The 27,871-nt window shown below is 40.0% G+C and overlaps 2 protein-coding genes across 2 annotated transcripts in view; one reads left to right on the plus strand and one right to left on the minus strand.

Annotated features, from left to right (window-relative positions):
- The window catches only part of LOC142144326 (heat shock factor protein 2-like), a 541,922-nt gene that overhangs the window by 92,217 nt on the left and 421,834 nt on the right, over positions 1–27,871 (plus strand). The gene's annotated exons all lie outside the window — the stretch shown is intronic.
- SERINC1 (serine incorporator 1) lies at positions 566–13,140 on the minus strand. The gene is made up of 10 exons (XM_075203003.1): positions 12,967–13,140; positions 10,303–10,464; positions 10,029–10,222; positions 9,572–9,651; positions 9,100–9,237; positions 8,713–8,882; positions 7,836–7,926; positions 7,610–7,751; positions 3,974–4,201; positions 566–2,095 (listed from the first exon to the last, which is right to left on the minus strand). The coding sequence occupies exons 1-10, from the start codon at positions 13,003–13,005 to the stop codon at positions 1,957–1,959; spliced, it is 1,383 nt and encodes a 460-aa protein (XP_075059104.1). The 5' UTR covers positions 13,006–13,140; the 3' UTR covers positions 566–1,956.

A 27,871-nucleotide genomic window follows, 5' to 3' on the forward strand; every position in this document is an offset into this window, starting at 1 on the left:
GGTCGGTAGATTTGAGTCATCAATATAGAAGTTATACTAAAGGCCAAACAAAAGAATAAGTTCACATAAAGAGGTATGTAATGAGAAAATCAGAGGGCCGAGAACAGCCTCCCAACAGATATTGGCAGTGGAGGAAAGGGGATGTGCCAAAGTAGGAACATTGAAGGAATAGTTGGATAGGTAAGATGTAATCCAGGAAATAACAGTGTCATAAAAGCCAATGGAGTGGTGGTGTGCAAGAGAAGAGGGTGATCCAACTGTTTCAAAAGTGGCAGGAGAAGTGAACCATAGGCTGTGCTGTAAGTATATCAGTGATCATGTTTGTAAGGGCAGATACCCTGGGGGTGAAAGCCTGTTTACAGTGTGTCGAGAAGGGAATTAAGAGAGGAAAAAGCAGGTTAGGCAATTGTAGACAAGCCGCTTAACTTGGTAGGTTAGCACATTTCCTACCTGGTCATATCTTTTACTTAGAAAATGTTGTTATTTTGATTAGAAAACAAAATTGTCTTTTCTCATGATGTGGTAGCGAGGGGGAAAAAAAAAAGCAAACTATAGTGCACGCAAATAGAAGTGTCTGCTTTATTTAATAAGATAACACATTAAAATAGTTCAATAAAGTTAAATAAAAAAAAATTATGTTTGCTCTTACAAGTTTTATTTTGCAATCAACGGCCTAAACGTGGCTTCTTGTCATTAGTGCAAAATAAAGAAAATATCAGTATTATTGAATTACTTAATATACAGAACAAAGTACACACTTGTCAGAACATAGTAAAATGCCAAAATTGCACACATTGACTACAAAATGTTAACTTTTACACACTAACCTGGACATTATGTAGTCACACAATCATCAAAAAACAACGGTCCTAACACTACAAAACATGCACTGTTGAGAGATCATAGGACATGTTTGTGAAGCACTGCACATCTTTCTATCCAGCAAATCCTATACAAACCAATCACTATTCTCTTACAAATCTTCAAGATAGAAAATAATGTTGTCACTTAGTTTGACCTAATCAGTGTTACCTGTCAGTTGTAAAGTTTTCTAATTATGTCAGTGATGGAATCTCCCTGAACCCTGATCTTGGAGTGTTGTTTCTTACTTTAACTGAAATTCTGCTTTGTGCTATAAACACACTGAAGTTTGCAATGTATTTTAAACACACATAAAAAGACATATAAACCACACTGTGTATCGTATGCTTCCACTAGTGTATTCAATCTGTTTTTCTTTTAAATGTAAATGTGTGTTTAACAAAATAGGCATCTTGTTCCAGACAAGCACATACCTGAATTTGACATAACTGCATCTCATTGTGTTTACAGTACAGTCTTATGAAGTTTTCAACTTTAACAATGCAAGTAAAAAGCACTGAAATGGAACAAGCATTCAAAACATACTGCAGCACAAGTTAAACACGCATAAAGACGCAAATATGTATTGTCTCATTTTGTACAATTAGTTTACATGTTCTTAAGCTAGAAACGCATCTTTAACACAAAACACTGGTAGCCTAAATGTCCAATTATTAGTGGACTGAAAAGAGATTGTAATTAGAACAAAACACATACTGCCAGCACTCATGCTTTTGTTGCCCCCCATGAGTCATCTGGGCTACAACTACTTGCTCCGTGTGTGTGTGTGTGTGTGTGTGTGTGTGTGTGTGTATATTTTTATACTGTAACACTTTCATGAATCTTTAGTATGTCTAAAATAAAAAGAAACCTGTTGACACTTTTTGTAAAACATACTGCATTGGAAATGGTTAGTATAAATAATGGAGGCTCTATGTAGTGTAGCTTCAAACAGCTAGTCTTACTGTACATATACTGTGGCATCATGCAAGGGAAATGCTAAGATAGAACATGCACAACTGACAAAAGCTGCTAGAGCCCAGTGTTCCAGGCACATTTATAGAGATTGCATGTTGCCCTTTGTTTTCTCTTCCACTAATCAAAGTCACGATTGGTCAACACCAATGGAGCAGCTAGTGTCCAAACGTACAGTGCAATGCACACCCAACTTGATGAAATCTTCACCCAAACAGATGGCCATTTGCTAGTCATGGTCTCATAAGAAGAGTCAGGGCTGGAAAGGAAGAAACAAAAAAATTTTAGTGACATAGGTCATGCTTTAAAGTATGGAGTGGTTACTTGGGGTAGTGAGCATAAGCAGCATCAACATGGAGTAGGGATCTTTACACAGTGTGGGCAACAATTTTGTGAGACAACTAAAAACTATTAGACTGTAGCCTATCAATTCACTTAGAACCTGTACCTCATGAACAGAAGTGAGGCCTCAATGATGTAATCTCTTTTTATGCAATTTATAGGCTGTACACCACCACTCTAACTAGAATGAAGGTGACAGCCCGTGAGGCTATTGTACAAAATACACTAAAGAAATCAATACAGCTAAAGATCATTAAAGTGGACCAGTCAATAACACAGTAGAGACAGCCATTTTGTGGAATTAATGATGCATGATTATGGAATCAGTACATCAGAAATATAAGTTAGGTTTCATGATTATTAGGCAGTGCCTTTAAGTGTATTCACATTTACTTTAAGATCTGCAGTCACACAGGGTCTTAATTTATATATAAGGAAAAAAAAGGAACATTCCAAAATAAAAACCCATTGTGTTCTATTTGTTTCCTTACACATCCAAACTAAGGACTGTTAACACAGTTTAGGAGAGGTCAGTCAATAGAGCATAAATAGATGATTTGGTTTCCACACATGTGCAATGCCTTCACCTAACACTACATTAAAAACAAAACAAAAAAAAAAACAAAAACATGCCCATGGGCAAATGTATACCCATCATAGTTGTTAATTATACGATTGATTTAAGTATTCCCTGCATCTTGTGCTCTGGCGCCTCAGTGGTCAAGCACCCTTTGTCCAGAACAGAGATTGGACAGCATTCTCAAGTAAGCTCGAGCAAAATTCATCATTTGTTATTATGTGACATGTATCTCTAGAAGTGGTTGCTATTGGTTTATGAATTATGTAAAGTGCAATGTATAATGCATATGAGAAACATGCAGGGATCTGCTGTGTGCGTAAAACTGTACTTTCCCCTGAGCATATGATAACGTTCTGTCTACCAGTTTTCAGTGTTTTCCGTAGAATGTTTTTTAATGCTATATCTTCATGATTACAGACAGGTGAATGGATAAGGGCTTCGGTGTACAAGCTTCTTTCTAGCGAGCTGCTAAGGCTAGATTTGCAGCGCATGACATGCGCTGCTACTCCCTGAAACATTCTTCTGACCAGGTATATATTAGTGACTGTCAACACGGTTTGTGGACCTCAGCCTTTTCCTGCTTTATGTCCCATCAAACCCAGATCTTATTCTATGCTTTATGCCCTGCCGAGATCAGATGAGGAAGGATACGCAATATGCACCACATGGTCTCCCTTCTTCCTCCACAGGAAAGAGTATGCCATTCCTGCTTCCTTCACCAGAGAGGTAAAGAATTTTTAGGCAGACCCTTTTATACACTATGCTGCAAAGTTATCTTCCTTTGGTCACACTTAAACAAGTGAACAGACATTCTCTGTCATGGAGCGCATTGAAAGCAAAAAGTGTGACCGGTTGATGAATGGAATCCTCTCTGCAGATGTGTTTGCTTTACACCTAATTTTAAAAAGCAGCTGGAAAATCTGATCACCGAGGCATCGCACTGGATTTATCAGATTTGTTTTTACAGCTTATAACACTTATTTAATTCTACATTAAAATACCTGGTTATATGTTATTACAAAGTGTTGTATCTTTCTTACTTACGAAAATTAAGGGTAATGATCCTTTTGAATGTTAGAGAGCTGTACCTGCCACACTTACATTTTACCAAGTTGCCCATCACTGGTATACAAGTCAGTGGAACTCCTTGAACATTCAACTAATATATTTTATGTTTAATTTACATAATCTACAGTTTGTAAATGTGAAACTCACCTGTACCAGTTAGTAAGGGTCATCATGATATACAGTGAGGCCAGAAACAGCATGAAGTGAAAGAATGAGTAGCTGTAAGTAACCCCATCTCGCTCGTTGTCTACAGCACGGTGCAAATCCTCAGAATCACCGAGAGAGCCATCACTTCTATTCCCATCTTCTAACAGTGTGGATTCATCACTAGTTAGAGTCAGTTTGTTCACTTGGCTGTTAGATGATGTCCGAATGCTGAATACATAAAAAAAAAAAATCATTAAACAGAATAAATGCAGAAACTCCCTAAACAATGGATATAGAAGTGATTCTGTTTGCTAACAGTGATAAACACTGTGTGAACACTGATGTCCTAAGAGTTAATTTTTTTTTTTAGCCTAAATCAAAATTCACATTCAATCCTCTAGGGATCAGGGTTTTAAGGTTAAAGATCCACCTGGCCGCCTCCTTTGAAATGAGTGCAACAAAGTTTCCCGCTCTCCCTGGTTTTTGGACCTTACAGAACCCCAAAAACTTGACAGCTGATGGATTGTGATCATGGTACTTAAGGAAGTGGTCAGACACAATATGGCTTTTCAATTGATTTTTGATGTTCAGCAAGTGCTCTGAAATCCTCACATGCAGTTTGCGGATTCTGCGTCCGACATACTGTCGCCCACATGGGTAGATACACGACCCATGTGGTATCACACGTTATTTTGTCCCTGATTTTGTGGGACTCCCCTGTGATATTCGAACGGAAGCTGGTGGTGGGTTTTGCTCCATTCTGTTTAGTAAGTCTACATGCTTGGCATCTAGTACAAAAAAAGAAGCCCTCGCTTTTCTCTTTTAGCCAAGTTTCTTATTGGCCCTTTCTATTTGGGGGAATGCAACATTTAACAAGTTTGGTGTTGAGAGAATCTGACTTCCTGTATATCATCTTGGGGTTTTTGGGGAGGATGCCCTTCAAAGAGTCATCTATAAGTAATATATGCCAGTGTTTCCAGATGATTTTCTCTAACTCCTTGTGGTTACAGCTGTATCATGTTATAAAAGATTCTAACTGCTCATTCGTGTTCTTCCTGGTCTTGGGTATAAGGAGGGTTTCCCTATCAGTCTCTCTGATCTTCTCAAATGCTTTTTCTATTGCTTCCTTGTCAGTCTCTTTCTAAGAATCTTTCCCTTATGATTCTGGATTGGTCATAATAAAGGGTGAGATTGGTGCAGTTGCGCCTAATCCGGGTAAATTGCCCCTTTGGAATGTTAGTAAGCCATCTTTTAAGGTGATTGCTTGAAGCTGGAATAAAGGAATTGCAATCTACTGGTTTAAGGAATGTTTTTGTCTGTATCTGGTTCTCCATAATGGAAATATCATGGTCTAGGAACTCAACCCTTTCTTCGCTGATCTGAGCAGTGAACTTGAGATCGTACGTGTTGAGGTAATCGAGACATTCAAGAAGTGTGTCCCTGGTCCCGGTCCATAGACATAACACGTCATCTATGTACCGGAACCAGCCCAGGATGAACGGAGTGTATGTGTTGCTGTGCCAAATATTGTGGTTCTCCCAATGGGCCATTAACAGGTTTGTGTAACTGGGCACGAATTTCGCACCCATCGCAGTACCGCAAACCTGCTCATAGTATCCCCCATTAAACCAAAAGTAGTTATGGTGTAATATGAACTCTATCCCTTTCATAATGAAATGGATCTGTTCAGTGGGGATGTCCGTCTCTGTAGTGAGGATGTGTTGTACATGTTTACATCCCGCTTGGTGAGCAATGATGGTATATAGTGAGCAGATATCACAAGTCATTAGTGTGTACCCTGCACGCCACTCAACATTCTGTAATAACAAACATGTGCCCGGTGTCTCTAAGCTAGCTTCTTTGTTTTGTAACTACAGGTTGGAGGAAGGAATGTAACTTGAAAGGTGAGTAGTGAAGGATTGGATGCCCGATACGATGGTGGATCAATGAGTGACTTGTGAATCTTAGGAACACAAATAACTGGGAGTCTTGGATTTTGAATGTGTAAATACTGGTATTCCGTTTTGTGAATGCTCTGTTGAGGAGTATGGTGAGCTGTAACCAAGTTAACGTGAGCACGAGAATTATAGTCTTGAGTCACTAAAAAGGAAAAAAAACCAAAACAAAAAACAGTTCTGGTCTTTGTCGAGTGCCAATTTTTGCAGTTTGTTTTAGAAAAAAATTGCTTCAGCCTTAAGTTCAATAGCTATGATCAAGAGGCTGGAGGAACACCAGACTCCCAAAAATCCCCTTATTTTACTACACAGAGTAGGATGAATGGGATTTCTGTTAAATGAGAAAATTACTTGGGAGTCGCCAAGAATAAGTGCAAGGACATCTTGAGTGTTTTTTTTCCACAGCTGTAATAGAAACCAGAGACAGACTGGTACAGATCAAGTTTTTTTCCCACAGTGTATGCTTTAACATATGACGATCATGGGACTTGCATAATCAGATTAGCGTTCTAGCTGTAATAGCAGCAGCTGTTGCATCTTCTATATAGTAGGGGGTGTGCTATAAAATTCAATCCTAGTCTGAGCAAAAATACCTAGGTCTGTATGTGATATGCACAGAACACCAAATTTTTTGCATTACTAAAGCCTGAACCAAACACCTCCAGTAATACAAAATTAAAGAAAACAAAAATTATGTACATTAGTAAATGCTAGAGATTTTTTGGTATATAAAAAGTGCAGAAAAATGTAGTGTTAAATCAGGGAAATAAATCCATTGAAATGCACAATACAGAACCAGGGGGATCGTGAAAACCCCCCCGAATATCTATAAAATCAAGGTGCAAGAAAATGGGGGTTTACATTATAATAGTAATAATCAAAAATAATCCTATCATATTTCAAATTATACTTCTTTTTTTTTTTTTAATGGAAGTTATGACGTGTACTGTCAAATTTAGGCATCATTTTCAATTGCTCAGCCGTCATAAAATTACAAAAAGTTTTAACAATAAATAAATGTGAAGTAGTTGCAAAATAATTCCAAAATAAATGCTTAAGTGTTTCCAATTATCACCAGTGAGCACGGTACGACATCCAAGCCTGCCAACATTCCCAATTGGAATATTTGGACAAACTAGGAAACTAAGAAAAAGACATTTTGGATGAGGTTACTTCTTTTCGGCAGTAAGCCCTATCCTTTCTGTCTGCTGAAAATTAAGTTTGTTCCACAAGTAAAAAATAAAATAGGAGTGTTGGCAAGTATTTCACATCGCAATTTCAAAATGGAGGGGTGCAATGCCTGATGTAACAAACCCTGCAACATCTACCAACTCTAGTGCATATCTACCCAATAGCTAGAAGAGGGCACTGTATTGCTGTGCAAGTATTTTAATTTACTTTAGTTTCTAAGTAGCTTCTTTTTTAAAAGTGTAGTAAAATCTGGAAAAATATTATTGCACGAAAAACCCAACATCAGTTTATTGATAAGAGCAGGTGGAGTATGGCCTCCATCTAGCTGCTTAACAGTCTCGGGTAATTTGGGATCTTTATTTCAAGAATATATAACTAACAAACAAGTGTACATTTCTATGTGAAATGTTTCTACAGTATCTTGGATAACATACAGTAAGCTACAACAATCCATTTCTCATATGTATTACATACACACACACACACACACCTGGAGTACAGGACACAGAGCAAGAAGAGAATGAGTCCCACAATTCCTTGAGCATCCCACCACTGCACAACCTGAACTTGCCCTGGAGTAGTAGTGGTATTGTAGCCAATTATACCAAGCAAGCTGGGATTGCATTTCCGATCTAGGAGACATCAGGGGATGGAAAAGTGAATTGTGTATACAAAGTTTAGCACAATAATACAACACGCCTATATAATATGCATACCTGGCTCATTGGTCATGGCAGACCAAGTCAGATACATAGTGTAAATGGTGATCACGGATGACTGCAGCAGACCAGATCTGGGCTGAGATTCCTTTAGACAAATATGCAGAAAAATGCAATAAACATCTTATATTGTGCTTTTGAAATAAACCTTGAATCATTTTATATTAGACACCCATTAACAAAGCTTAGATCCGAGATGCATTTGTAATTTGATTCATAGTACTATTTTATAAATGAGTTCAAGTCGCCAAGTAGCCATACCCATCTAAAGCAGTCATGGAATTATGTTAGCAAACAGTAGTAGCCATGCTTCAAATTATTCCTGGGTTTGCCGTCTTTTTGAGGCAGAGGATCAAAAACACTCCCTCTGCCTTCTCTTGTTGGCAGTAAGGCCAGAAAAAAACTCCCATCTTCTCCCTAATGTTTCAATGATGCTACTTGGCCAGCCTTGGCTCTGGTTTGGCTCAGCTGTGTCATGAACTCTTGGGAGTAAAAGGCAGAGAGAAAAATCTGAGGGGGGAGAGTGGGGGGGACGGACCATGGAATAATTAAAATTATCTACTGCTTGAAGGCACAATTTAAGCACTATCAAAAGTATCAGTCATTGAGCATCCTTCTCAACAAGATAAATTAGTATACATTTAAAACAGTATATATATTTTTTTTTCTACTTTTTTTTGTTTGGGGTGTTCTATTAACAAAGAAAACTTATTGTGAAGAAATTGGGGCACATAGGTATATCCTTTTGTTTTCCAAAGCAACTCTTTCAGAGCATTTTTGTAACCAAATTATAGGCATCAAAACTGTAAAACTCATTGCACCCTTCATTCTAATTACCGTGGCGCTACCACCCAGTAAGCTTAGGTCTACATACCTGGATTTTAGGAAGAACTGACATCATAGAGGCTCCAATACAGAGAAGCAAATTCACACTGATAAAAGCTTTGTTTTCAGTGCAGCCCTCAGGATGCGTGTAATAGACATAAAAGAGCACAACAGCTACCAGTGACAAGGCATAGTTAATACCAGTAGCTGACAGCAAAGCTATGGAAATAGAGACATAAATATTCAGGATTAAATAAAGTTATGATTGAGAACAAATTAAAATACATCTTAATGGATTTTAGACTTGTCATTGCATGTGCCATATTAAATATTAACAGGTATGCTAAAAAGGCAAAGGAAAAAAAAACATTTGCAGAGGGAGTAATAGAGGTCATTAACATCTTTCATTAAATAGTACTACAAAAATGTCACTCACCTGCATACCAGCACCGAGAGTTTCCTTCTTCCATCTTTTCGACCCAGGACTCATTCCAAGAGTGAGCAAAGTCAATCAGCAACACAAGCTGGATGAGGATGAAGCAGAAAGCCCCACCCATACCAACATAGAACCACACTGAAATCAGTAAGAAAAAAATGTTATTACAGATGGGGGAAAAAAAAAAAAAAAAGAGAATACTACAAAAACACAGATGTCAGCAGTGTCAGACACATTATAAAAGAAAACTAGAACTAGTACACCGGGCAACTGCACCTCTAGGGTACAAAGCAAAATTTGAAAGAAAATAATTTTTATTTACCAGTTCTTTTGCATTGCAAGTCATACTTTAAGTATTCATAAAATAGGGGTGTTCAGAATTTCTGTACTGACCTACCATTACCTGTATGTATTATGACATTATATATTTATATAAATGGTCAACAAGTGACATGATGCTGCCAAAGTTCACCTGTTGTAAAGGGTCCTTCAGGGATGAAAAATGCACCAACGGTAATTCCAATGGCTGCAGCAAACTTAAAGAACCACAAACTACAAATGAAGAAATAAAAATCCCCATTAGAAATTAAAATTATTTCATTGCTATATTATATCTATATCTTTACAATTTAATGGTAAAAGAAACAAAAGTTGCAGAATGCAGCTAATTGACTTGGCTGCTTGTTTCACTAATACATCCCATTAAGTGTTGTTCAAATAATGAAACCGTTTATAGAATTTAATATTTAATTAAGAAATACTGTAAATGTTATCATGAAAGAAATGTGATATCTGCTATTATTTATGAATATGCTAGCTATTAGTTTCTACTATTGGTAAGATTAACAAAATAACCAATGAAATAATTCATGAAGCATACTTTATATACATAATTGTGTCTTTATTTGTTCTAAATGAATGTGTCTCACCCATTGTGAATTGCAGCCCGTGGATCCTGGCTACTCTTCACTTTAATCATAAGGAGAGAAAAGAGAAGGAAAAACATGGCCATCCCAAAGCACACACGATACACAGCTTTGTACCCGACCAGCACATCACAGTTAACATGAGCACTCACTCCTGGGATTGTTGAACCCATTCCTCCATCACAGAAGCCAGGAATCTGCAATATAATGTCATTATGACAATTATATCAACACACAATTACATTGATGCCATTTTTTTTCCCCTCTGTTTTCTGACCTTCTTCAGCTGTTCCTCCATTCCTGGCATTAACATCACACAAGCAACTCCGACCCCAAGAAGCAATAAGAAGGCATAGATAAGTCGAGTCACTGTGGAATTGTTCCCACTTGGGCAGCACCGGCACAACAAGCATGGTGCACTGCCACAAAGGCAAGGGATCTAAAAAAGAAATACGTAAAATCACTGGATGTAAATCATGAAATAAATGGTGGAGACCCTAATATAAACATTATAACGCCAATAACCTGGTGGACACTCTTAATCAGAACTACTATATAACCACATGGACAGTAGCCACCAATCTTCTTCTGCCTCTTCCCCTTCCCTTATCCTCCGTTCCTTCTTCTCTCCCTCTCTCCCCCGTGTCCCTCTGTCTACCCCACCCCTTAGATTGAGGGTCATCTCTCCTCCTGTCTTCACCCCTTTTAACTCTGCTCTCGAGCTACCTAGCCTTCCTGCTTGAGGACCCTCTCCCCCCCCCCCCCCCCCCCCCCGTCCCCTCTCACTCCCTCCTCTCCCCTCTGGGGGTTTCCCTGTCATCCATGCCCTCCCTCTTGGGCTCTGTCGTATGCGGACCTTCCCCTCTCCCCTCCCCTAGCTGTGCTTTGAGTTCACTGAGTTACTGTGCTTATTGTTTACTGTACTGTGCTGTCTCACCTCGTATTGTAATTTTGTTTGTCCCTGTATGGCACTACGGACACCTAGTGGCGCCCTATAAATAAAAATTAATAATAATAATAAAAATCTGATGGTGCTCGTTATGGCACTGAAAGCTTTTAATTCTGCTTAGCTGTAAAAGAAAAAACAAAACAAACAAAAAACCTAAAGAAAATAAATAAGTTCCTGTTCAATATAAATAATTTATCTTTATATGGATACTGCAATGCTTGCTCAAGCCACATTGACTGACTTGCCCTTTTGGTTAAGTAATAATTTAATAATGAGTATTTCATAGATATTGGGAAAGATCACATTCTCCATTTTCAGACATTCCTTACTTAATGTATTCCACAAACCCAGAGGGCTGAAGCTGTCAGAGTAAAATGTGTATTAAAGATGACACATGACTAATGGCTATGCCAAAAATGCAGCTGTCACTAGAACAAGTGTATCAAAAACACTCCACTCAGAACTAAATGTACATTGTAATATCTTCCCCCATCCAACTTGCAAAACAGCAAGAGTCTGGTGTATGTGGGATCCCCACCATTTGCGAGATATTAGCCTTCTGCCCCAGCACCCGATAAATGGTCAATTCTTCAACTAGACGCTGCAGAAAAATTCAGAATTTCGTGTTCTTGCATCTCTTGTATCAAAATCTCAGTGCTGTCAACACAAGCAAGCACCAAGGTGTCATTGGGTCAAATATCAAACTTCTCCACTAGGAGACTTAACAGCTGATCAGGTGCCACAAGTGAGACTCTCACAAATAACTCTTTGCCCAAGACACTGGGTCCTTGCAAGTTGAAGGATTGGGTCTTGCAGTATTAATTTATTCCTGTGTGGGGCCCTTCTTGAGGTATATAATGGGTGTCCTTATTAGTTATGTCCGACTTAAATCATTCATTGAAAAGCAGTCACTCTTATACATCATCTTGAAACTGTAATTTATAATTCTATTGCATGTGGAATTTATATACAAATGCTTAAGAGATCTGTGCTGCTCTGCCATGCATCAATCTAGGGAAGTGCAGAAAGCTTAGATCAAATGGAATTGCTCTGAACAGACTAGTAGAATTGCATATAAGAGGATGACTAATAAATATAGAGCAAAACAGTGGTCAACATACTATGCTTTGCCATTAAAGCTGGCTTTTAGTAATTATCTAAGATGCATTGGAATTTTTTTTGCTATTTCTGAATCAGCTTTAATCATGCTGACAAAATACTTATGTCTGTAGAACAATTTGACTGCCAATTGATGGGGTCACATGACTTTGCTATTCTCTATGTAGTTAAACTTCCTTAAACTAACAACCCAAAGAATATGTTAAATTAAATATATACTACCTTATCAGTAGACAATAATTGAAATTCGCAAAATGAAACATAAAGCTCTAGCAAACATGGCCTTTTTTTAAAAAAATAAGCATAGTTAATGTCGATAGCATTACCGACAAAGAAAAGAAGCAGCAAAATAAATAGTTATCAGTCAAAAATATGACAATCTGATAACACTGCTAACCTACACACACAGCATACAAAAGCAGATGGCTTGGACCTTAATAGGTAACCCAAAATTTTCAACACCTGAGCTAAACAATACATTTTACACCTTAAGTGCATTTGCCTTCACAGTTGTTGCTAATGTAATACATTCTCACATTTCTGTAAACGGCGTTTTAGCACATATGTGTTGGCAGCCATGATAAGATACTATTATCTTTCTACATAAAAGATGTACCATACAGAAAAACCTCACTGATAAAAAAAAAAAAAAGCCTTAGTAATGCATGCACAATGTGTCTACGATAACAGATTACTTATATAGAAGGAGGACAGGGAACAAGTCAATGACACTAGGCGGTGTCCTTCTAGATAAATTCTATAGCATCGTGTAGTTTAGATTATTAGACATAGAGGTGACAGACAGCTGTGAACCTCGCTAGGCTTGTACATCCCCTCACAGCCCACCCTTAATACAACCCCAGCAGTAATTACCCAGCTGGCAGCAGAACACAGGCCTAGGACTCCCCCCATGTCGGCCTCGGTGTCGCACAATAAAAATGGAGCCTTCGCGAATGCACCCTGTTTACAATCTACACAAGAAGCTCTGTCACTTCCGTCTCTGTTATCCGCCCCATCTCATGGTGTAAAAACATGTTAAAAAAAAAATGGAACCGTATGCTCTGGGACGGCCATTTTACTAAAGACAGAATTCAGGTATATTCGTAGGCAGCTGGCTATAGTATGATGGATTCTGTAATGTAGAGAGAACTAGAAGAACTCAGTTGGGTCTCTAGTGTTTTAGACTGCGATGTCTGAGAGTCACGTGTTACACCACTGTTATGCAGTGATGTCATGTTCGCTGACTCAGTTTTATTCATTTGCAAGAATTCTATCCATATCCATAACAAGAAATCCATCATGTGGTAATAAAACGCTAAACATTCCTTGTGCGTGACCATAAATTGAGTATTTTTCAGTGGGTGCCAGTTTTTCAAGGGCGTATCGAGTTATTGCAACCACATATCTAATTCGGAGATGCAAGCTTCCATATAATGTGGTGTAGACTCCTGATACATTTGAATTATGAGCATTTGTTGAAATCGCCTAAGTGTTGTTCTGCATCTTGCGCACATACAACAGGAAGCATAGGGGTGACCTTTATAAACAGATCTATCTTCATGTTACATGAGTATCCTAGGTTTTGTGTTTCAACACAAAGAGGGAGTAAATTTAAGTTTGCAAGCTGTTTTTGTACCATATTAATGAGTACTGAAAGTTGTAATGGATTTGTGAATAGTATTATCTTTTCAGTTGTTCGTTCCAGCTGTTAACAATGGCAGAAACATCTTTAATTGCATATATTATCCTTACCCCCATAAACCTTAACACTTTCAGAAATGTGTCTGAGGCAACGAACTTGGGACTATATTAATACAGGTGTTATTACCAGGTCATGTCTGGTTTTCATCTGGGTAATCAAATTACTTCATACTTGCCAACTCTCCCGGAATGTCCGGGAGACCCGAAATTCAGGTAGGTCTCACGGGAGAGCAGGCAAATATCCCGCAAATGGCATCTTGCTGTCAAAATGATGCGATTCGCGGTTAATCGCGTCATTTTGGCAACCGCCGCGACAAAATGGCATTTTGTCGCAGGGGCGGAGCCAAAATGGTCTGATTCACAGCGCCCCGCCCCTCCCGCCCTGAAACCACGCCCCCTGCTTGGGATCTCTCGGAAAGAAGTTTGAAAAGGTTGGCAAGTATGAATTACTCCCTTATAAATCATAGGATTACAAGCAGATCACCATTTAATCCCATATAATTTGGTAGGCTACTATGGCAAATCTGTACTTTGTTTATTAGGGTTTCTCAAGTTTCAGAGAGTATGTCATGCCTGCATGCACAGGGCATACATGTGCTCCTATATCAAATATTAACTCAAAATAGTTCACAGTGAAAGAGATATGAAGGTGGGAATAATATAGACACTTTTTTAATTTAGAAATATATATTTATCCAAAAATGATAAAAAATGTCAGCTTCTGTGATACTTAAATACGAAATTGTTAATAAATCAAATGAATTCTCAAAACAAAATAAATGTTTAAAAAAAGCCACTTTAGAATAAACTTGTTACTGGTGACTGCAGCTTTACTGGGGATTTGTCCCTAAAGTAATTGAAACAATATGCACAGTTAAGAAAAGCGCAAATTTCCTGTAGCAAGTAAATCATACCACCACAGATTTATCAATCCACATATATGAATTTAATTAATATAAAATACATGCAAATGATATATACAAAAATAATAAGAAATAATTAAAAATACTTAAAAACGAATAAAAAAGTCCAACTTATTCCAATTAAGAACCCGATGTGCTATTCATTAGTGACATTGGATCGACTGTGGTCGGTTCCCGGAGGAGATGCTAGAAGCTCAAGTGGTGACAATTGCGAAACCAGGCAAAGACGCAGCTGACTATTGTAACTACAGGCCGATTGCTCTTCTCAATACTGACTTGAAAATCTATGCTAAATCAAATGCCAACAGGCTTAGTCCTCTCATATCTGGCCTAATCCACCCTGACTAGGTATACTTTGTCATGGGGTGTCAAGCCTCCGATAACACGAGAAGAGTCTTAAATATTGTGAAATGTATCTCAAGATCCCAGGAGGAGCTGTTGATGCTTTCCCTGAACACGGAGAAGGCATTTGACAGACTCCATTGGGGATATACGCGACGGGTATTGTTGAAATTTGGTTTTACTGGCACTATTTTGAAGGTGAACTTGGCGCTCTATGATGGCCCGTCCGCCAAAGGGTTTGGCAATAGATTCCTCTCTGACAAATTTGCCATCTCTAATGGGGCTGTCCCTTATCCCCTATCATGTATATATTGGCCATCGGACCATTGGCAGAATGCATACGCAGCTGTAATGTTTGCAAGGGTTTCAACCTCTGGGGCACCGACCACGGTCTTTGTTTGCGGATGATGTCCTTCTCCTTGTATCCAGTCCGAAAACCTCATTATTGGATTTACACAAAATTGTAACTGAATATAGCCAGGCGTCGTATTATAAGTTAAACACTACAAAAACTGAAGCTCTCCCTCTTAACCTCCCTTTGGACTCTTTGACACGCCTGAAGGCACGCTTTAAATTTGCTTGGAAAGAACGCTCACTTTCCTATCTGGGGATAATTATCCGCTATTGATTGCCCAGCTTACCAGGTCATTAACCACTTGGATGGGCTATGAGGTCTCCTGGCTGGGTGGAGTGGCTGCGTGGAAAATGATGTTGCTCCCTAATCTGATTGTTTTTAGAACTATCCCATACCTACTGCCAAAGAAGTATATGGACGCGCTCCATTCCCTTATGCTTAAATACATATGGAGGGGCAAACCCTCCAGTCTGTTCTTTACCCGAATGGTTCTGCCCAGAAGACAAGGTGGGCTTGCTTTACCCAACCTGCTAAAATATTAAGAGGCTTGTATTGTATCTCAGATCCGGGATTGGGATCTTCCAGCTCACCACAAGCCCTGGGTTCACCTTGAACGTGCCCTTCACCCTTCCTTTCCCATAGCTGAACAGCCCCCTTCCTCCATCCAAGATGCACTTAGAGTTTGGGATAGGACGGTAGGATCCTCCCTAGATTTTGTACCCCCAACTAGTAATGTCTCTCTCTCCAGTGTTTCTACACTTATCCCTGACCTTGATCTCTCTGGCTTTCTCTCTGAAAGCTTCTGCTCTTTGGTACATTTATTTGGCATGATGGGGCTCTGCTCCTTTGCACAGCTGCAGGATCGCTTTCGCCTTCCCTCTAAAGACTTCTACAAGTACCTGCGGCTGCGACATTGGATCACTGACTTTTTCCGTCTGACCTGTCTGTTGAACCCTCCTCCGCCCCTCCTCTATTCTAAACTGACTAGAGGCAACAATAAAGGAGGTATTACATTCTGGTACACATACCTCATCACTCTCCCTGTTACTACTAAACATACCTCTCAAATAAATCTTGTTATATCTCTGTCCTTAACTCAATGGGATTAGATTTACAATCTATCTAAAATGTCTAAATGTACTAATCACATAGAGATGTTTATGAAGCTTCTATATAGGACCTACCTCACCCCGTCCCGACTACACAAGATATGGCCCTCTCACTCTCAGCTTTGCTGGTGCCAATGCGGGGCTGTTGGAGATATCTTTCATGTGTTTTGGTCCTGTCTGGTAATCCAGCTGATCTGGATTGATGTTTTTCGACTAGCAGAAAAAGTTACGAAGGTACAACTAAACCCATCTCCACTCATTGCCCTTCTCCAATTATTCCCCGAACAACTGCCGAAACACCATAAATATGTGTGGGGCCATATCCTTATCGCTGCTAGAGCAGCCATTGCACAACAGTGGAAGCAAGTCTCCCCTCCCTCCATTTACAAAATTGTGTCTAAAATCCACTTCAGCTATGAGATGGAGACATACAAGATCCCTTATTCTATAGCACCATCTTCACCCATTGTCAAGTGGATGACCTGGCATGAGTTCACCACTGAAGGTTCTAAGATGACATGCCCACTAGACTTGCCGAACACTGCCACTTAAGACCCTCTTGTACAGCCTCTCCAAGCGCCCCCATGAGACATGCAATAGTTTGGTTCTAGTTTATTTATCTGCCTGAAGTTTGCCTTGTATTTTAACCCTCATACACTAATGCCATTTCATATTTTGATTGTATCTTGTGTTTTGCCTGCTCCCCACTATGTACCCTTCCCCATTCCCTTCGTTTTTTCTGTATTCCTTTCCCTTACCATTTAAATATCCCAATAAAAATAATTCTGACAAAAATAGTATAATTGGATCTACAGTGCACTTGTAGAACATAGTCATCTTGTAAGTTTTAACAATCCTTCAAATAAATATTTCACATTCAGAATTCGAACTTTCAACCTTTAGGTCTCTAAACCTTTCACTAATCCACTACTTACTTATGAAATCAAATGCTAATCAAAAAGATTGAGAGGAGTATTGTAAACTAACGATGTTAACAATGGGATCCACGTTGCGATTCCACTTTAAACGGGAACTAAAGTTAGTAAAGCTGAACTCAGCTGCTCCGTGACTTAAGGAGAGGTATGTATATAGAGCTTGACACAGCTGTGTCGGCGATTGTGCTCTCCATCGGCTACAGACACCTCAGTTCACACTTGATAATTTGCACATAGTCTCCAAAGTACAACAGTATATTTACTCACAGTAGGTTTCTATTCCCAAGTGTAAAAAAGATAAAGTACCAGATCCACTTCTCCAGATGTTGGTGTTTCTCCTCATGAAATCCACAATCTAAACTGCACATTGGTCCTAATGGCAGACACACTTACAGGTTTCTTCATAAACGCTGTGATTTCATCACAGGGTTAACGCTGGAGAAATTATAGATTTCTCTGGCATTAACATAATTACTGACACATACTGCTGTCCACATATATCTCATGGGGACAGCAGCATTAGGTAATTTATTAAGATGCAAAATGGAAAGCTTCTCGCACCAAAGTAACGCCATCTCCGGATGGCGTTACAGGTAATTTTCAAAAAAATCTTGTTTAGGAGGGCATTTAACACATACTTGGCCACTTTCCCGGAAGGTCCGGCAAAATTCCGAGTAGGTCTCCCGGACTCCCAGGAGTGCAGGCTACCATCTGGATCTCCCGGAGGGGAGGTTGGAAATGTTGGCAAGTATTGCAGCGTTTCTTCTTTATGTGCCGCTGTGATTTGGACCGGTTAGTGTGGTTGTCTCTATAGAGCTTCGCATGCTGAACAATCAACCAACAACACTGTAGTATAATGAAGCTAAACAAGACAAAAGTGTTTTGGCGAGGTTTCAACACTTATCTGTGTCAGGTTCTGAATACACAGAAACTAAAGGGTAACTTTTTTATAAGGCAATTGACTAATGTCTGGGCACACAAAGCTGTACATAATCACACTAGGTTACTTAATCTTCCTGTAAATCAGTTCCATTACAGATAAACAAGTACATGTAGCCAGATATAACAGAGAGTTACACCACTTGATAATACATTTTAGCGTTTTTTTTTTTAACTACTTTTATTCTTATGTATTGATTTCTGAATATTGTGAGGTAGACTCTTTAAGGAAAGTAAGGCAATAAATTGAGAAAATGTTCTTTTGGACAAACCATATTACAATTCATGGGGTGCAAATTAGTTTATTTTTTTTGCTCATAAGTTAATCAATGGCTGTTTCTTTCATGTAGCACACAAATACTTGATAGCTTTATTTTTACACTGATATTTAAAATTGTTATATGACATGCCTTATCCCAACTATAGATCTCTTCTACCATTGTAAATTTACCCCCACTCCAATACAACATGATTTTGCCAAGGTGCTATTTTTTTTGCTTTACTTTCCTTTATGAATCAGGCCCAGCGTGTCCTTTGGACCAGAAGAACAGAAGACGTTGCAAGCATTTCTGGAATTGCAAAAGGGGGGTCCTTTGGGACAGAAGAACAAAATATATTTTCCCTGGACTATTTGGAATACAAATTATTTGGGACAACTTCATGGACCTTTGTGGAATATGATGGTTTTATTTGAACATAGTTTCAAGAATAATTGGATTGAAAGCTTCTAAGAACAGGAAAAGACATTTGTTGGTAAGTATTTGTTTTTTATTTTATTTTTAATAAATAGATGTGATTATAAAGAGGATGTTGTATTTTATGTTGGTTTTTTATTAATTTTATTAAAATAGTGTGGATTTAAAGAGGGTATTGGGGTTTATTGTACATTTTTCTTTGTGGTACTACAGGTCACAGCAAGCCGTAGGTGTCAAGGCATGGTGACACTTTTGGTACTCCAAGTGCCAGTGTGCTGGTGCTTGTAGTACTACAAGCACTGGCAGGGGAGGGCTGGCAGATTTCAGCCCGAGGGGCAAGACTCAACTCAGCAGCCTATTTGAAAGGAAAAAATGCAGGTGGCCCAGGGACCAAGCCCAAGGTAGCCCACTATGGGACCAGCCCGGGGGACAAATGCCTCCCTGCCCCCCAGCCCAGCCTGCCCCATAGCACTGGCATGTCCATACTGTTAATGGCAGCCTGGACTGGCTGGGACTTGTTTTTCCACAATCTAAAATGTTTTTTTTTTATTTTGAATACTTTCCTGCTGCGTTATTGCCCTACTACCCTACACCCATCGTCCCAGGAGTGTAGGAAGAATCCTAGTTCTTTCAGCACTGGGCTGGGTATTCCTAGAGGTGGGGACCGCATGATTTTTTTGCAAACCTCACTCCCAAGGAAATCCAGCCCAGTGCTGAACAGCCTGGGGTTGGTTGTCATTATGGCAGGGGGGGCCCTGCTGCGTGTCCCCCTGCTATAGTGCCACCCAGCCCAGCTGGTTTGCCTAGTGTTGTATGTGTTGAAATCAGGGGTGACCCAACGCATTTTTTCCCCCAATTTCGGTGCAACCAGCAGTAGGGTGGCAGCGCTATGGTTAATAGTGTTTAGAGGGGGGGGGGGGGTCCTGCATGTGTCTAGCCCAGCAGTGTAACAGTGATGTGTTTGCAGCATGCTGTATCTGGCAATTTTTTATTTAAACTCGGGCGAGTTTGCAAAATCGCAGTATCATGCATTTGGCGATTTGTATAGCTGAAGTGGCAAACCGTTGGGACTGCAATTTGTGGCGATTTTGAAAGAAACACTTCTCTCGCTATTTTATATGTAATCACTGTTTAATACATAGGCGAGTTTAAACTCGATTGAGAAAATCGCTGGAAATGCGAAATCGCAACTTGATACATTTACCCCAAGGTCATTGAGAACAGAGTAGAAAATGCAGTCTTGCTAGAAAAATAAATATAGGGAGAATTAAGAAGTAAAGATTCATAATCTATATGATCTTTTTAGGCAACATGGGAGGAATGCAAGCTGCAATTTCGCTCCACCTCATACCAAGCCAGGCTCATTATTATTATTTATTTATTTGTAAGGTGCCACAGATTCCGTAGCGTCGAATACATAAAGAAGTAACATCTAGATGAGGTAATACACATAAGTAGCACAGATGAGTGTGAGTAATGCTATGGGGACTCACACAAAGTGCGGTGAAATGAATGACAGGACATACAAGGGAGTCAGACAGTGGACAGACATGGGGCAATCGGTAGAAAGAACCCGGCCCGAGAGACCTTACATTCTAGAGGGAGGGGTAGCTTAGTGATTACCACTTCTGCCTCACAGCACTGGGGTCATGAGTTCGATTTCCGACCATGGCCTTATTTGTGTGGAGTTTGCATGCTCTTCCAGTGTTTGCGTGGGTTTCCTCCCACACTTCAAAAACATACTAGTAGGTTAATCGGCTGCTATCAAATTGACCCTAGTTTCTCTCTCTCTCTCTCTCTGTGTGTGTGTATGTGTGTGTGTATGTTAGGGAATTTAGACTGTAAGCTCCAATGGGGCAGGGACTGATGTGAGTGAGTTCTCTGTACAGCGCTGCAGAATTAGTGGCGCTATATAAATAGATGATGATCGTCACAAACATGCTCCCAGCTTTCCTGACTTTGTAGTGTTTGCTGTATGAGGTTACACACGATTCCAGTCTGCAGTCTCTACCTATCACACAGGTTATAGACCTACTGAATTGCCCCCACACTGTGCTTTCACCCCCCCCCCACACTTTGCCACCACCTATTGAATTAAGGCAATAGGACCCCAATATACTGTCCCACCACTGGCACGCAAGGCTTCTGACTACCCACAGGCTAGCAAAGCCCACACCAACAAACAAAGGGTTAACTCTTCACACCTCCGGGCTGTTATACAAATGTAAAAGCAAGCACACACTAGGCTTGTTAGTCAAATGTATCAACAAATCACACACCGCCATTCAAAGGGTTAACTTGGTTGAGCTATATTCTTCTTAACAGGCTAATAGATTTGTTAGAGTATCAAGGACACCAATTATTAATTTTATAGACTTAATATACAAAAGTATAGGACATACAGATATAGATATAGATATATATATATATATATATATATATATATATATATATACACATAAAAAAAGATAAACAATTGATAGAACATACACGAGTAAATAGTTTAAAATAAAAGGAGTTACATTCAGAGTATAACTTACATGAGTTGTATAATCTGTGCCAGGGGAAAGAAGATGGACAGCTTATCAATGTGGATTGATTTTCCAAAGAGACTGACAATTTGAAAGAGTCCCTACGGGATTCGAAACGCGTTGGTTGACTCAAACGGCAGTTCCTGTGACCATCTGAGACATTATTACACCTTTTATTGGGAGTAGACTGGACCCGGGTAATCCATCCTATCTCTCATAATTTGTGTTTGTGACCTATTTATCTATGGTATGCTAATAGAAGGACACCAGTTCCTGTCTTTTATAGTTTTATATTCATTGTGAAATTATTAAATGGAATTATGCTATGAATGCTTTGTTTTTGGCATTATGTTTTCATCGTTGGAGTATTTCTGGAGGAAAAAGATCACCTCTACCATCAGATGTTACTAGATGTGCTGTATTCAAGAGTCATCTTGTAAGCAGATCCCCTGCGGGGACCCCTTCACGTGGTTTATATCTACAATATGGCCATATGATTTAGACACACTTGGAGAAGGGAATATCCCCACGGGACACTATATTGATAATAACTACAATACTACACTGATACTATATTGATACTAATACTACATTGATAATAATATGGGACAATACTACTCTATGTGTTTTTATTGTTTGTTACAGTATCTCATGTGATCATGGTGCTGGTGAACTTTTATATGTTTGATCCACTTAGCGCTGTGACGTATACAATTTTTTTTATTTCTGTGTGCATTATTTGAAAGCTGGTGGTCTTTCTTGTATATTTCAGGCAGCTTTGAGGAGTGCATTAGCGCCCATTCCTGAAATTATTTTCAATTTCTACATGGGTGGCATTAAGACACTGCTATCTTCTAACACTGGGATGTGCAGAGCCACCGAATACACAAACACACAGACTCTCACATTTTACACTTTAGTAGCTCAACTTATAAATGGATTTATTTGTTATACCATATTTACACTGCAGTTATGGTTTAGGCCTTATTCACCACAATTATGTGATGGGTTAACCCTTATAAATAACTGTAAGTTCTCTCTGTTCACAACAACAATGATGATGATGATGAGGGGTGGTGAGAGACAGTAGGACCAACTGGGAGAAAATGAAGATGGCAGACGAAGAAATAGGAGAAGAAGCATTAAAAGGTCAGAACATGTTGTGGCAGACATACAGTATACGGCTGTGTTTAATCCCCAGTGGTAAGCATACATGTGTACATTTACAGTTCGGGGGGTAGTTGGTCAAAGTCCAGTCAGCCTATGTAATCTCCGTCCTTGCGTCCTCACAGAGAGCCTTGCTTGTGATGTCCCGTGCACTGGAGCTCCGTTTGCGCATGCGTGTCCTATCCTTTTGGTCCGGCAGGGAACCTAAGCTTGTATCTTGGTTCCACTTTGGTATTGGAGAGGATTCTTTCCTATCCGGACGGGTTCAACCTATTCTTAGCCTCTCCGGATAAGGTTGTGCAGAAATGAAAGTGATGATAATCACGCATGCGCAAACGGAGCTCCTGTGCACGGGACATCACAAGCAAGGCTCTCTGTGAGGACGCAAGGACGGAGATTACACAGGCTGACTGGACTTTGACCAACTACCCCCCGAACTGTAAGTTTACACATGTATGCTTACCACTGGGGATTAAACACAGCCGTATACTGTATGTCTGCCACAACATGTTACTATTGGCCTAAAATGAGACAAACATATCGGAGAACTAGATGATAACAAGGAACTTGTTCCCTTTAAAGTATATGCTCATGACAGTCCATAGGAGCAGATCTTATTGAAATTCAACTTATCTATGTTTTATTTTTACCCAAACCAGAGGAATTATATGTTTGTGCAATAAAACCATACATAGAAGTATTACTTAAGAGTGTTGGATTGCTTTTAGAGTGGTGGAGCGCCAGGGAACTATTTACTGTCTTAGAATATTGTGAATGTGGGAGAGAACATTCAGACTCCCAAGGGCAGCACCTCACTTTAATAGACTCAAATTGTTAAGACAGACAGCGCTGGGGACTTTTTCCATTTTGTTCCTAATAGTAGATAGTAGCGGAGTCCAGCAACCAGGCCGAGGTCAGAGGGGCAACAGCAGGCAGCAGAGAGGAGTCCAGGCAAGGGTCAGGGCCGGCAGAAAGCAACGTATCCGAAAAACAGGCAGAGGTCAGGGTCACAGGCAATCTAACAAAGTTCAGTAAGCAAAGAATACACAAAGAATCTATCCTGAATAACACAAGAGCAGGAGCAGGAGAGCAGGTAAGCCACAGCAACAGGAAGCTATAACCGGCAGTGAGGCTCAGTGCCTTAAGTAGTGAAGTAGACCAATCACCTGCAGAGTGCACAGCTGCCATTCCCCAGTCAGCCAGGCTGCACTCATACACATCTGTGCGTGCACACCCAACTGTTAGACAGTTGGCCGGGCGCTGCAGCAGGGGGTACTGAGTGTCCCGGTTGTTCCCTAGGCAACCAGGACAAAGCAGGAGGCAGTGACGTCCCGGTCATCATGGTGACGGTCGGGACGCCAGGGGCAGAAGGAAGCGAGCCGCGGCAGCCAGCCATGGAGCTGTGGCTCGTGACATTATGTTGTCAACCAAGAGGGTGATATTGGGAGGGACAGCAACACTGGCAGGAGGAAAGATGATGAGCTCGGATTTGGAGATGTTGAGTTTGAGGAAGCGCTGTGACATCTAGGTAGTTACAGCCGAGAGACAGCTAGATTCATAATCTATATTATTTTTTTCAGGCAACATGGGGAGAATACATGTCACAATTTCGCTTTACAGTACAGTGCTCCAACTCATGCTAAGCCAGGCTCATAATCTTTATGATTTTTTTTAGGCAACATTGGGGTAATACAAGCCACAATTTCACTTTACAGTCCAGTGCTCCGTCTCATGCCAATTCAGGCTCCAAATCATTGCGTCACTGTCACAAAGATATATATATTAATGTTCAATAGTGACTTTATTGCTTTGTAAAAAGTTTTTGATAGACGAAATCTGTTCTGCAATACAAATAGTCATAGATTGGAAAGGTGATACAATGCTTATGACTAATGTACAATACTAGAACACTACTTTAACACTAATAATAACATATGGAGACATCACTAAATTTCTATACACTGCATATTTTATTGAATATTAGGTGCAAATTTACCATGACATGGTCACACTGTTTAATTTTCTTCATTGTTAATATATATCTCATCCTGAAACTTTTGTTAAGTAATAAGGCATTTATCTTGCTGTATTTCAAAGCGTAATGTACTGATTCTTTCACCAGGGGGCACAACAGATCAAATAAAGACAAATGTATTTGCATATAGTGAGGAAAATCTTATATTGTAAATGTGAAAAATATCTCTTCTATAGCAATAGTAATCAAATCTTTCTGTTTTAAATGGATTCAGAAACCACACTGTCATATTTAATTCTGAAGCTTACCAAAACATAATTGGTGGCACTATATCAATAAATAATGATGAAATGCTTGAGCTGCATATATTGGGATTATTAAGAGTTTAGGTTAGAAAGCCAGGGTTATTAAAAACATTTCTAACACTGAGGAGAATTGAATGAGGTTATATTTTGTTGACAAACTGGAACACAATTATAGTGAGAAAAACCACATCCATTCTCTCATCATGTCCTACCTTGACTACTGCAACCTTCACCTATAGCCATCTGTCCTCATTTTAAATCATCTTAAATGCTGCAACAAGAATGATCTCCCTCTCTGGCTGTCCGTGTTCTCCAGAACCAAATTCAAATTACTCACCCTCACCTAGAAATTGCTCCACAAGTAACTTTGGGTACAGCTCTGGGAGGCAACCACATCTCTTAGAAGGGCCAGTTGCTTGCCCCGTCTAGCTCATATCTTCAACCACTCTCTGTACTGGCACATTTCCATACTGCTTTAAAAACATTCATCTTACCAGTAAACCATCTGACAATACAGCCTCTCTCTCTCCAGCTACCACCTTATTTCACTACCACTCTTTGCTTCTAAACTGCTTGAGCAAACGCTCCAGTTGTTGAGCCTATCACTTTTTCTCTCCTCTCTCTGCCTACTTGATTTTCTGCCTTATCAGCCTTCCATCCTCAGCATTCCACTGAGACTGCACTCACATAATTGATCAATTATCGAAAATCTAAGGGTCACTTCTCCATAGTCAACTTCCTGGACCTCTTTGCTGCTTTTGATATTGCTGATCACCCTCTTCTCCTGCATAGCCCACACTCCATTGGCCATTGAGACATAGCTCTTTCCTGGTTCACTTGCTACCTATTGAACCGCCCCTTTAGTGTCTCTCCCGATTGCACAGCCTTCTATCTGTTTGGGTCCTACAAGGCTCTGTTAGCAGCCCTCTGTTCTCCTCACTGTATAGATCTTCTTTTGGTGAACTAATTTGCTCATTTGGCCTCCAGTATCACACCCTAATCTCCATCACCAATGACTTTTCTCTTCTGTAGTATCTTGTGCCCCAACACTACCTAAAGCTGAACATGTTCAAAATGAGGATGAGCGGGCTCGGATATCTGAAATCCGAGCCCACCCGAACCATGCCGATCCGAGCCGGATCCGAGACAGATCCGGGTATTCCCGCCAATTGCAAAACTGAAAGCGAGGCTCCGAATCATAATCCCGTTGTCGGATCTCGCGATACTCAGATTCTATAAATTCCCCGCTGGCCGCCGCCATCTTCACTCAGGCATTGATCAGGGTAGAGGGAGGTTGTGTTAGGTGGTCCTCTGCCCTGCTATATTCTGTGCTGTGCTGTGCTGTGCTCAGTCCAGTGGTGCTGTGTCCTGTGCTCTGTCCTTCTGAGTTCAGTGGTGCTGCTGGGTCCTGTGCTGTGTCCTGTTCAGTCCAGTTGTGCTGTGTCCTGTGCTCTGTCCTTCTGAGTTCAGTGGTGCTGCTGGGTCCTGTGCTGTGTCCTGTTCAGTCCAGTGGTGCTGTGTCCTGTGCTCTGTCCTTCTAAGGGCATTGTTATTTCCCCATTATTCCCAAGTTATAAAAAATTAAAAAAAAAGTTATAAAAAAAATTAAAAAAAAATAATTATAAAAAAAAGAAATTAAAAAAAAATATCCAAAAACAATCCTGCAGTATAAGTCCATTGGTACTGCAATATTACAAAGTTCACTGATTCTGCAGTATAAGTCCACCAGTGGTACTGCAATATTACAAAGTTCACTGATTCTGCAGTATAAGTCCAGTGGTACTCTCCTGTGCCGCATATAATTTTTAAAGGCTTTGCCGAGTGTGTGTGGCTTAGGGGTACGCTCTCTTGTACTACATATAATGGAAAACAAAAATTTGGAGGATAAAGCTGCGAGGAAAAAGCTCAGTTTTCCTAAAAGACCCGCTGGCGGGGATGCTGATAACATCTGGTCCGGACTGAAGGACCTGCCAATCATTGCAGACATGTCTACTGTTGCTGCATTGGATGCTGTCACAATAGAAAAAATGGTGGAGGATTATTTTGCTGACACCATCCAAATAGACATGTCAGACAGTCCATATTGTTACTGGCAGGAAAAAAAGGCAGTTTGGAAGCCCCTGTACAAACTGGCTCTATTTTACCTGAGTTGTCCCCCCTCCAGTGTGTACTCGGAAAGAGTTTTTAGTGCAGCGGGGAACCTGGTCAGTGAGCGGCGAAGGAGGTTGCTTCCTCAGAACGTTGAAAAAATGATGTTCATAAAAATGAATAATCAATTCCTCAATCAAGTACAGCACTGCCCTCCAGATAGTACAGAGGGACCTGTGGTTGTAGAGTCCAGCGGGGACGAATTGATAATGTGTGAGGAGGAGGAAGTACACACTGTAGGGGGAGAGGAATCAGAGGTTGAGGATGAGGACGACATCTTGCCTCAGTAGAGCCTGTTTTGGACTAAAAACAATATTGTGAGGTGTGAGGTGTTCAGAATAGACTGGGAATTAGTGGAAATGATTGTTATTGAATGTTATTGAGGTTAATAATAGCGTAGGAGTGAAAATAAACAAAAAAACTTGATTTTAACACTTTTTATGTTTTTTTCAAAATAAATCCGAATCCAAAACCTTTAAATCCGAACCAAAACCTTTCGTCAGGTGTTTTACGAAACAAATCCAAACCCAAAACCTCAAGGAAATCCGAATCCAAAACACAAAACACGAGACACCAAAAGTGGCCGGTGCACATCCCTAGTTCAAAACAGAGCTTATCATCTTCATTCCTCCCAAAGTTACCACCTGCCCTCA

Source organism: Mixophyes fleayi, chromosome 3 (genome assembly GCF_038048845.1).
Source record: "Mixophyes fleayi isolate aMixFle1 chromosome 3, aMixFle1.hap1, whole genome shotgun sequence".
NCBI lineage: Eukaryota > Metazoa > Chordata > Amphibia > Anura > Limnodynastidae > Mixophyes > Mixophyes fleayi.

What these genes read in the sequence shown, in the direction of transcription:
- SERINC1 (XM_075203003.1), bottom strand. Translation starts at nt 13,005, where the DNA reads ATGGGGGGAGTCCTAGGCCTGTGTTCTGCTGCCAGCTGG. An exon ending in CGGGCTGCAATTCACAATGG is followed by an intron (nt 9,652 to 10,028) that starts GTGAGACACATT and finishes CTTCATTTGTAG; the next exon opens with TTTGTGGTTCTTTAAGTTTG. An exon ending in CTCTGTGTCCTGTACTCCAG is followed by an intron (nt 4,202 to 7,609) that starts GTGTGTGTGTGT and finishes TTATGTATTCAG; the next exon opens with CATTCGGACATCATCTAACA.